Source organism: Dendrobium catenatum, unplaced genomic scaffold (assembly GCF_001605985.2).
Source record: "Dendrobium catenatum unplaced genomic scaffold, ASM160598v2 fragScaff_scaffold_546, whole genome shotgun sequence".
In the NCBI taxonomy this organism is placed as follows: domain Eukaryota; kingdom Viridiplantae; phylum Streptophyta; class Magnoliopsida; order Asparagales; family Orchidaceae; genus Dendrobium; species Dendrobium catenatum.
Genome location: NW_021319008.1, coordinates 256183 through 268104, shown reverse-complemented (window position 1 = coordinate 268104; position 11922 = coordinate 256183). Strand labels below are relative to the sequence as shown.

Below are 11922 nucleotides of genomic sequence, written 5' to 3'. Positions count from 1 at the left end.
TTTGCATAAACCCATATGTGATATCACTTCATAATGGTTGAAATATTTTCTTGAATTTTAGAAAAGTAAGTTTGCATCAAGTCTTCTTTCTTTTCTTATTTATATTTTGGGAATTGTTGAATTGTAAATAGTCATATGTGGGTTTATGGTGGAAAATATTTGGTGAAAATTATTGTGGATAATCGTCCTTCGTTTTATATGTATATATGCTCTCCATGTTTTGGAAAGGGTGATGTGATGAACTCGTGTATGATGGTAGAAGAGTATTGTATAAGAAAGGATGGAAAGTGAAATGTAGATTGTGAAAGGGTAAAATGTTTTGAAAATGTAAAATTGTTATGTGAAAGGTAAGATGTCTATGTGTATCTTTCGGAAAGTAAAATGATGGGTTTTAAAAGGTTTTAAAAGTATGTTTGTGTGTGTTTTTAGGAAGTTTTAGAAATTGAAAGTGTATGTTTATGTTAGAAAATAAAATGTGTAAAAGTGGAGATGTATTTGAAATTGTATGTGTTGAAAGGTAAAAATTTTGTGTTTTTGGAAAGTGTTTGTGTTAAAGTTTAAAATGTGTAGAAAAGGTGCATTGAATATTGAAGAGTTTAAAAGTGTTTTGTAAAGGAAGAGTGTGGAGTATGATTTTGGATATGTGGAAATTTGCAAATTGTAAGGGATAAAATATTCGTTTTATGAAATTTGTGTGAGTTTTGTAAGAGTGAAAATGTATATTTGGAAAGATAAATAGAAATATGGAACTTTTTAAAGAAAGCAAAAATTCTCTTTCCTTCTCTACCTCTCTTTCCCCCTTCTACTTTTCCTTTCTTGTTGCCTCGGGGTAAATGTTGGAAAGATATTCAATATACTATCAAAAGTGAAAAGTTCGAAAGACATTCAACCAAGCCGGTGATCAAGCCCGAAGAAAGGTATGTATTTTATTTTTAGTAAATTTCAATTATGTTATTATTATTTGTTAAAAGTGCTTCTAATCCCTCTTTTCCCTATTTTTCCCTATTTTCTTTTCTTTATTGGCATAAACTACGAGGAATGGTACTGGTCGAGTGGAAAAAAAGTACAAGGAGCTAATGGCATCAGTCGCCTCTATCCAACCGGGTAGAGGTGCTACGGACGGAACCACCGGTTCGTAGCCCTCGTTGATTGTGAGTATTCTAAACTTAGAAAGCCTTAAGGGACCCCTTGATGTGGTTTGTGCGGATCCTTCCCTTTTAGGTCCTTGTAGTAACTTCAATTTTATTAGGATTATTTTTGTTTTATTTTAGATCCCCAAACTCCTTTTACACACGCGCGAAGTCCTAAGGGTTAGTAATAAAAAATTTTTCACCCATATAATATTAGTAACATTTAAGGACAATAATTAAGGACTGAGTCTTAGAAAATCTAGACTTAGGATGCATGTACACTTTAGGATAGAAATATATAACATAGAAAATTTAGTGACACCTCACCTTAGAGTTAGTGAATATTTTCAAATTAAATTTAATCAATTAGAAAATTTTAGCCAATCATTAACCTAGGACATATCAAAACCTCACAGCTTACTACACACACTTAGATTTGTTTGCTAGGACAACCGATTCTAGTTTAAGGTTAGGCCGGTATTTATTTTCTTACTGCATTGTGACGGGCTTTCTCGGCTTTTATTGCATGTTGGATGTAAGATTTTTGGTATGTTTGTTTACTTACTTTTACTGCACTCCGCGATATGATTTTATTGACGATTAGATTACCCATAGGTTAGGAGCGATTTGGTTGTTAACAAAATTTTCTGCAGGTGGCCACACTCATGCAGGGCAGTAAAGGGGGCTAATTAATTAATAATTATATAAATGCTATAGGTGCTCCAGTTGCTTAGCCCCCAAATAAAAAGGAGTGTGGCCAAGTGTGGCTAATTGATTTAATTTAAATGCATATATATAACTGCTTGGGATGATTTTTATTATAAACTGTTTAGAATAACCCTGCAGGTGGTCTAGATTTTCTTTCTCTTTCTGTGAAATATAATGTAAGGTAAATGTGTTTGAAAATTATTATAAATTGTGAAAGTGATTTTGAAAGTGGGATATCACATCCAATTTGGAATCCAAAGAAAGGAGAATATACTTCAAAGGATTATTCTCTTTTATTTAAAAAACAAAATTAGGATGATTTTATATCCAAATAGAAAAGAAAATACCCCCTTTAGTGATGAGTTTCTTTTCATTTGGATATCCAGACCCGACAGATACAAGGAGTACGTAGAAAAAGAAAGAACAAAAACAGAAGCAAGAAGATGAAGAACTGAAGATACAAGAAAGAATATATCCCATTTCAAAGATCACTTGCATCATTCTTAGGATTAGAATCCGGGTTTGTTGTCAGTGGTACCCGGCCATTTTACTTTTCTGCAAATTCTGGGTGTAATTATATGGACATTGGACATTATATTTTGGATTATTTAAAATGATTATTTACATTATTTGTGCAGTAGCTTTTTTTAGGGACCTTGCATGTCGTGTTTTGTTTTAGCCTGAATACGAATCGGAGTGCTTTTTTCGTAAGGGTACGCTTAAAATTCTTCTACTTGTAATTATAATAAAAAATTTTAGGCTCATATAGTAATTCTAACGATCTAAGAAGTAAGCTCGGGGCCGCCGAGAGTCAGCATAAGCATATTATTACTTTATCTTCCTTGTTAGGCACCTCCCCGCCTGCGGGTTCTGGCAGACCACTTAATCTATGAGGGTACAGTTCTGTCAAGGGGAAGTTGTGCAATCTCTAGGAAAAAACCTATTTTTTAAGCCTAATTTTAAAAGTGCTTCATGATCATTTTATGCATTCGAGTCAATTAGCATGCATTGCATTAAATACAAATTAAAAAAGAGTCTAAAATATTAATTGCATTTCTAGCATTTTTCACCCTACATAAGTTGAGGGGCCAATTAGGGTCTGTCTTAGATGTCGGCCCCCATTTCATTAAAACTTAAGTAACATCCCTACCTATCTTTCATAAGAGACTGGAAACATGGTTTTAAAGCACTTAGGTGGTTAGCTGGCTCCCCAATCCAGGCCGGGATAAGTCCAGATTTGCACTTCATTAGTTATGTTCAGGTCACTATTTTATAGTACCCAAATTAGATTTAGGTTCTGAGGCAGATTCTTTTTAGATCTTAAGTCCTAGCCCTCTGGGAATATAATACCAAATTTCTAATAAAATGTCAACTTAAACATAAAATTTTCTCATAAATGTAAAGCCCAACATATGGTAGACTGAGGTCGTCTCTGGACTTTCCAGAATCCGATACCTCCTACTTTTCATCATCTGACTCGCTAATAAGTGTTCAATATTGAGTTTTCTCCTTGGAAAATCCTTACTTATGTTCTTGTCTTCTACTTTGTAGTCAAAAGGGTATGAAATCACTGCTTTAATCAAGAGTTTTCTTAGGAGTATCCCTCCTAGGATGTAATTAACTATAGGGGCTTGCTCCTATAGGGATTTGAGAACCCCAGACTAAAATAAACCTTATTTTTTTTATATAAAGCAAGGAAAGAATCTTTGGGAATGCAGATGTCTTTAAAAAACTTCATTTCTAATCTTAAATATACTTGTAGGATGTTATTATTATCTTTTTAGATAATATAATTTCTTGCTTATTATATTCAACTTTAGAAATGATAAATTTTATAAAACTCATTCTTCCTTTTGGATGTCTCAAAGAATTTTATGTTCGTCTTTCAAGATGATATAATATTCTTTTTGCTATATCTAAATAAAAGGATGAATAAATTTTTCAAAAAAAAAAGCTTATTTTTATTTTTAATCACATTCTTAAGAATTTCATGTTTATCTTTTGAAATAATATGTTATTCTTTGAACTGTGTTTGATCATAGAAATATCATTTTCAAAACTCTATTTTGATATTGAATCCATTATAGAATATTGTGTCAGTCTCTTGAGATTGTACTTTATTCTTAATGCAGTATTCGATTACAAAATAGGAGAAATCAAAATCTGCGTGGTGACATACTTTTTCCCACCAAGGTTTTTCTGGCGACTCCGCTGGGGAATCAATCCTCTCCCCATCTTTAGTAGTATTTTATACCCTTTTCGTCGGTAGTATACTTGTGCTTAGCATAGGTGGTAACTACTTTTCTTCCGCCGGCTCATTTATTCATTTCATTCTTGAATAATTTGCCCGGTATCTAAAAATTTTTTTTTAGAGGTCTTATTTTGGACCTCGTTAGAAAATTAGCGAGTAGCTCCTTTATAATGGCCTTTTTGTAAAGTAAATCCCCGTACTGATTCGAATGTTGTAGTTATATTTTTCTTGTAGCTTAATATTTGAGTTAGCACTAGGTCCTAAATTTCAAAGTTATAATTAAAATATTAAATAAAATTTAGTTTTATCTCAATACTATATATTGCAGTTATATTCTTATATAACTCAATATATATGAAATGAGATAGAATTTAGTTTATTAAGTTTGATTAATTAAACTTTGCAATTTAAATAAATTATTCAAAATCTAATTAAAATTCTCTTTTAAATTTCAGGAAAAATGACGGGTAAATTAATCTTCTCCCTATTTGATAACTTGAACCTGTCCTATAATCCATTTGCTGAGGGTAGTATAATACAATTTGAAAAAGGATTTGAGGATTTGCAGTTGTCTGTTAGTGGACCTGAGTTCACTATTGTTCCACCCACTGAGGTTGCTAATCAGAAACCTATCCTAGAATTCACTTTGGGATGCGGGTCTCAAACTGCTCCTATAGACCCTAAGCCTTCTGTGTTTACTAGGATTGAGCAACTTAATCAAGACCAAAAACTCAAGTCAGTTGTTGTGGTAGAAAATTCAATTCCTTTTCAGTGCGCCCTGTTAGTTTGAGATTGGATCTTCTTCCAATTTATTGACGATTATGACTAAGACTCAAAGAAGGAATAAAAATCGTCGCATAAAAAGGAGAATAGAAAAACTAGGAATGTCAAAGAAAAATGAGTTTATCCCTCCAACCTCTCCACATCTTAGTGGTAGCAGGTTCCATCTCCTCTCCGTAGCTGATGGAGAAGAAGATGTGAGGTTGATTACTCGATCAGCCCCTATTGCTGTTAGAAAATCTGCAACTGAGCCAACAAAAAGTAAAGAAACACACATTCAGAATTTGGTAAAGGCTATCATACAAGATTGTGCAGATGGTCCTCCACATACTAGAGAAGAATTTTTAAGGAAAATGAGAAGATTGATCAGTGATAGGATTGAAGAAGAAACCTTAAGGTAAAAACATATTAAAACTAGGGTAGGAGGTCAGTCGAGAGCAACAGATTATAAAAGAAAATTCAAACCAACTGCAATCTCTGCTCTCACTGATGGATACCCTAAGGAACCAGGAAATCCAGTAGAAAGACAGAGAGTATTGTATTAACTGATGCTTCAGTAAAATTTGAAAGTACTCAACAGGTTCCACAGAAAATCAGCCGTCAGTTGTCCCCTTCTTCAGCACCACCACAGAGTCCTAGTAAAATTCAACGTTATTCTCATACCCATTCTTCTCCCAGATAGATAGGCACCACTCTACGGGTCCTTCTCCGTCTTCTTATCCTGATGTAGAGCGGTTAGAATCCTCAAACCAACCCTCTTCGACATCTAATGAGAAGAAGGTTTGGAGACCCAAGGAAAAGGCTACTTCTCCTATAGTAGCTTCACCTGAAAAGCCTATAGAAAGTGAACTTAAAGAGAAGGAGAGGGTTGAGAATACTATTCCAGACCACATGGACTGAAAAATATGTTCCTGTTGATCTCAACTATGTCTCTGGAAGATCTATAGAGGAGATGATAGGTGAACTAAAAGACAATATTAGAAATCTGGATGAGGAAGAGGCTTTGAACTTTGACTTAGATAGAGATGATATGTTAGATGATATAGTGGCTGATGTTCATATGGTTGAGACAAGAAGAACATCTCATGATGAACAGATTGAGGATGCTGTATTACAAGATGTTGCAGTTGAGGAAGGCATAGCGCCAGACTTAACTCAACGTCTTGTACAATAGTTAAAGCAAAAGGATGAGCAGATTTCAAATATGGAAAGGAAGATAGAAGAAATGATGACTACTATGGCTTCTTTCCAAAGTCAGGGTCCTTTACCACCACGAGCACAGGTTGAGTCTTCTCAACTCGAGCCTGTTCAGGTGGTAGGGAAGAAACAAATGATTGAGACTATAGAAGAATACCAGCAAGATTCATAAATTAAAGCTTCTCAGTCAAAGGAAATAAAACAAATGGTAGAAAAGCAAGTAAGGGAGGCATTAGTAGATTCACAGAGCTCGTCATATACTCCAAAGGGTAGACCCTACCCAGAGGAGTTTGATGCATTCCCAAAGGGGTTTGTGCCTCCCTCATTCAAGATCTTTGATGGTACTGGGAACCCAAGGAAGCACATAGCATACTTCAGAGCCAACTGTTGCAATGCTGGGGGGAGTGATGCTTTGCTTTTTAGACAGTTTGTCAGTAGCTTGTCAGGGGTAGCATTTGATTGGTATGCAGATCTTCCAAACGGTTCAGCACACAGTTTTACAGAGTTAAAGAACATATTTGTTAAGAGATTTGTAGGCAGTCAGCACCATGTTACAGTTGGGGATCTTGTGATAGAAAAACAGAAGCCTGGAGAAAAGTTAGTTGACTACATACTTAGATGGAGGAACTTGAGCATGAAGTGTGAACCTCAATTGCAAGAGCAACATGCAATTGAGATTCTACTTAAGAACATTCATGGACCGGTAGCCTTTCTTTTGAAGGGTTTTACTATTAAGACATTTGAAAAGTTGCTCAATAAAGCCTCCAGTCTCCAAGAAGAAGCTTCATAGCTCTCCTTCCTAGTTGATCAGTCCGCTTCAGACCCTAGGAAGTTGAAACCCCAGAAGGTCTTTTAGAAGAAATCTGGGTAAGTTTCAACTATGGACAGGGGAAAGCAGCCAATGAAAGTTCAAGCAGAAAATCCTCAGTTTTATAATCAGCAGTATCAGAGGCCACAGAATCCATCACCATAGTTTCAGCCACAGTTTAATCAGCAATAACCTTATCTTACTCCAAAATAAAGAAAGGAAAAATAGGAAAAGTTCAATGAGATGATTGGTAAGACATACCCCTTTAAGAAGGAGGCTTTAAAGAAGATATTAAAAAATCTTCTAAAAAAGTCAGACTTTAAATTGCCTGCACCTAAAAGGCCAGAAGAAGTGGGTAAGTCAGATCAGTTTAGTTATTGCCCCTACCATCAGATGATAGGCCATCAACTTGAAGATTGTATCACTTTTAAAGAATGGCTTGACATAAACATAAAATCAGGAGCTGTAGTGATTCCCAAGGAATACTTAGTGGATCCGGGGTAGGGATCAGCTAAGTGTGTGACTAGTGAGCCTATTGTTCCTACTTCTTTTTCAAATTCTGATTCCACTTGGGATATAGTTTTATCCCGTTCTTCAAAGAAATATCTAAACAAACTTTACTTTTCTTCTCTTCAGGAGTCTTTGGGAGCTCAGAAGCCTCTCCAGGTTGATCTGATAGTTCCAGAAGATGATGTAGAGATGACTCCACCTTCAGAGCTTAAGGAAGCCTAAGTAAGCCAGGGTCCTATAGTTCAGGAGAAGGAGGACACTATAGATCCTTTTGTTGCTTTTAGTAGTGTTGATTATGATGTATCTAGTAGAGTTGTGTTTTCTTCAGATGGGGAGATTGTTATCCTCAATCCTCTTATCTTAGATGACTTTTATTTTGTTAAGTGTGATGATATCAAACCAATGAAAAAGGATTCTGCTTATATCTTGTCTATTTCTGATAATGATGTTACAGATGACTTGAAAAATATATCTGAAAATGATTCTCTGCATGATCAATTTAATTTTGAAGAATTAAAACATTCTCTTGGTTATTATTCAAATAGTGATGTCCCTGCTTTTGATTTGCAGGGTATGCCTATCTGTATTGAAGCCGAGATGTCTGATTCTGAAAATTTAACAGAAGTAAAATCAGAATTAGCTGAGGTCGAAGAAGATAACCCGCCTGTCACTTCTTCTGAAGAGATAGTGCAAATCAAGCTTCGTCGCGACAAAGTATTACCACCTTATGCTTCTTCTGAAGATAAAGGGAAACAAGTTGTTGACGAACCAGCGTCTTCTCTTCCACCTCAACCCGTTCCTTTTCAGAGTCTAATTGAGAGTGGAATGCCCAAGGTCGATTATAATGTCCTAGCTCATCTCAGGAAGCTGCCTGTCAAACTGAGCATTTATGATGCCTTAATTCTTTTCAAAGAAATGAGGGAAGCGTTAATCAAAGCTATGTTAGATCTAGATATTTGCATGACCCAGTTAGCAGCTGCACAGCCTGATGAAGCTCTTTGTTCCAGAGGAGTTCCTGAAATTTCTTTTTCTGATGAAGATCTGTGTTTAGGAACGGCTGATCACAACCATCCATTATACATAACAGTGAACATAGATAACTTCAGATTGTCACGTATTCTTGTAGATCCTGGTACATCAGTTAATATTATGACTCTAAGAACTCTTGTCTATTTGAGAATAGACGTACATAAGCTCAGCTCAGACAAGATAATCTTCCAAGGTTTTAACGAAAATGGCGAGAGAGCTTTGGGTTAAGTTACTCTCTTGTTAGAGATTAAGGATTTTAGAACTGAAGCAAAGTTTCATATTATAAATGCTCCAACATCCTTTAATGCTCTACTAGGTAGACCCTGGCTTCACAAATATAGAATGGTTCCTTCATCCCTACATCAGTGTATCAAGTACATCAGAGATGGTACTGAGCACTGTATTAAGGGAGATTTGCAACCATTCTCGATTCATGAAGTAGGAATTTATGAAGATGCCGCCTATTATTTGCCTAAAAAGCAAACAGTTATTTTCAAAGATATTAAATTGGCCAAAAGTGAAATTGCACTTGAAAAGAAAAATGAAAAAGAATAAGAAGAAAAAAGAGAAGAAGAATATCCCTGCCTCGAAGATAGCATTCGTTGGCATCCTGCTCCTCCCACACAAAGAGGTGGTAGGATGACCCAACGAGGGCGAAGTAGAGGCAGAGGATGGAAAAATCATGAAAGTGCAATGTATGATAACATTTAAAAGCAAAACCCTACGATACACATTGATTTAGAATCTGGTTGAGAGGATGAATCATATGTACCGAAGGATGAAAATAGTAATAAAAGGCCAAAATTTGAGATCTTTTTGGAAAATGACAGTGATGAAGATAAAATTCAGGAAAATATAGAGGATGATTCGATTTGTCTACCTATGAAAGACTTAAAGGATATGTCAAAACTTTAGCTCTAACCCCACTATCTCAAGATAGTGTAGCCGGGTTGGCAGTTAAAGTTTCACCTGCTTTGAGCGATGATTGTAAAACTGCTAAGTTTATTCCTTATTCTAGTAAAAATATTGAAACTGATGTACACATTGATGATCCTTTTATGAATGAAATAGTGGAACTCCCTTTTGATTGGTATTCTTATTGTGTTAAAAATTTAATTGAGCAAGGTCTAGCCCCATCTACTTGGACTAAACGTCAAGCTCAGTCCTTTGAAAGTCTTTGGAATACAGAACTCCATAAACTAAAGTCAAGAGCAGGACTAGGCTTTAATACTATTTGTCCATTTAATGATGATGATTATTGCTTAGTGATTACTAACAATGTAGGATCTTATCATCTTTTGGTAAAGGACATTAAAAATCTTAATGAATTTTATTTAGAAACTTCAGATGATTCGAATGATTTTCAATTTAAGGATGCACCTCCTGAACTTGAAGAGGAAATCCAATCAACTATTAACGAACTAAAAGAAATTAACCTTGGTAATGAAGAAAATCCACGTCCGACATTCATAAGTGCCTTATTGAATGAGGATGAGTCAAATAACTTAGTCAAGTTACTTTCAGAGTTTAAGGATTGCTTCGCTTGGAGTCATGACGAAATGCCCGGATTATATCCAGAAATAGCAGTTCACAAACTTGAAATTCAACCTGACATAATCCCTGTCAAGCAATCCCCACGACGCATGCGTTTAGAAGTTGAACAATAAGTGATAACTGAAGTTAAGAAACTGATTGATGCAGGCTTTATTCGAGAGGAGAAATATCCCTCATGGTTAGCTAGTGTCATCCCAGTAAAGAAGAAAAGTGGTCAAATTCGCGTATGCATCGATTATAGGGATCTGAATAAGGCATGTCCGAAAGATGAGTTCCCGTTACCCATACCAGAACTCATGGTAAACATTGCCTCTGAGCATGAAATTTTCTCTTTTATGGATGGTTCATTTGGATATAATCAAATCAAGATGGCTCCTGAAGATGAAAAATTTACTGCATTCAGAACACCTATAGGGGTCTTCTGTTACAAAGTCATGCTCTTTGGACTTAAAAATGCTGGTGCAACTTACCAGCGAGCTATGACCCAAATATTTGATTATTTAATCCACCAACAGGTGGAATGTTACATCGATGATTTGGTTGTCAAAAGTCACCAAAGGGAAGACCACCTTCATGATCTAAGAATCATTTTTGAAAGGTTGCACCGCTATGACCTAAAGATGAACCCCTTGAAATGTGCTTTCGGAGTTACTTCATGGAAATTCTTAGGGTTCGTAGTGAGACATCGAGGTATAGAAATTGATCCTTCCAAAATAAAAGCCATCTTAGATATGCCACCTCCTAAAAGTTTAACCCAATTAAGATCTCTTCAAGGTAGGTTGACATATCTATGAAGATTTATTTCTAACTTATCCGGTAGGTGTCAATCATTTGCTGCTTTATGTAAGAAAGATGCCCGATTTTATTGGGATGAAAAGTGTCAAAACGCTTTTGAAAATAAAAAACAGTATTTGTTAACACCTCTAGTCATAGCAGCTCCTATTCCGGGAAAACCTTTAATACTTTACACCACAGCTTTAAACAATTCTCTTGGCGCCTTGTTAGCCCAAACTAACGAGGCAGGAAAAGAGAACGCACTTTACTACTTGAGTAGACGACTCTTACCAACTGAAGCTAATTACCCACCTATTGAGAAACATTGTTTAGCCTTGATTTTTGCTGCCCAGAAATTAAGACATTACATGTTAGCTCATAAAATCAATCTTATTTCTAGAGTCAATCCACTCCAATACCTAATGACTCGTCCAACATTGTCAGGACGTTTGTCAAAATGGTCAATGTTCTTACTCCAGTTTGATATCATGTTTATACTCTTACGTGCTATTAAAGGTCAAGCCGTAGCTGACTTCATAGCAGCACACCTGATCCCTGCTGAGTCCCCTCTAAATGATGACCTCCCAGATGAACATATTATGATTTTAGAGGAGCAAGAAGGAAATACTTGGGAATTATATTTTGATGGTGCCGCATCTTCACAAAAGATTGGAGAACCTCAGGAAGTAATCCCAGGGAAGGCCGGTATCGGGTTGGTTTTCATAACCCCTGAAAAAAGGATTGTTGCATTATTCTTATCATTTATTAGAGCCTTGTACTAATAACGAAGCTGAATACGAAGCTCTAATAACTGGTTTAGAATTAGCAATATCAATGGAAATCGAGGAAATCAAGATCTTTGGAGATTCTCAACTTATTATCAATCAAGTTGCTGGTATTTACAAAGTCTTGAAACCTAAACTTCTTCCATACTATCAGTACACTATGAAGCTTCTCGAACAAATTCCAAATGTAACTTTGTATAAGGTACCCCGTGGAAGAAATTCTATGGCGGATGCCCTTGCAAAACTTGCAAAAGAGTTAGCTTGTATAGAAGAAGAGTCAATCTCTATAGAAGTTCAAGGTCGCAAAATCTTATCTCCTATAGACTTGGAATACATAAATAGAATTTTTCCTTCTAAGGGTGAGATTGTTCTTGCTGTTAATGATGAAACGGTTGA

General features: G+C 35.7%; 1 protein-coding gene across 1 annotated transcript; it reads left to right on the top strand.

The window, feature by feature from the left end:
* The first annotated feature begins 403 nt into the window (after nt 1-403).
* Nucleotides 404-11192, top strand: LOC114579610. The gene is made up of 2 exons (XM_028694764.1): nt 404-1151; nt 7955-11192. The coding sequence occupies exon 2, from the start codon at nt 7958-7960 to the stop codon at nt 8639-8641; it is 684 nt and encodes a 227-aa protein (XP_028550597.1). The 5' UTR covers nt 404-1151; nt 7955-7957; the 3' UTR covers nt 8642-11192.
* Nucleotides 11193-11922: the final 730 nt, after the last annotated feature.

Excerpts from the sequence above, each read along its gene's own strand:
- LOC114579610 (XM_028694764.1), top strand. The coding sequence starts at position 7,958 with ATGCCTATCTGTATTGAAGCCGAGATGTCTGATTCTGAAAATTTAACA.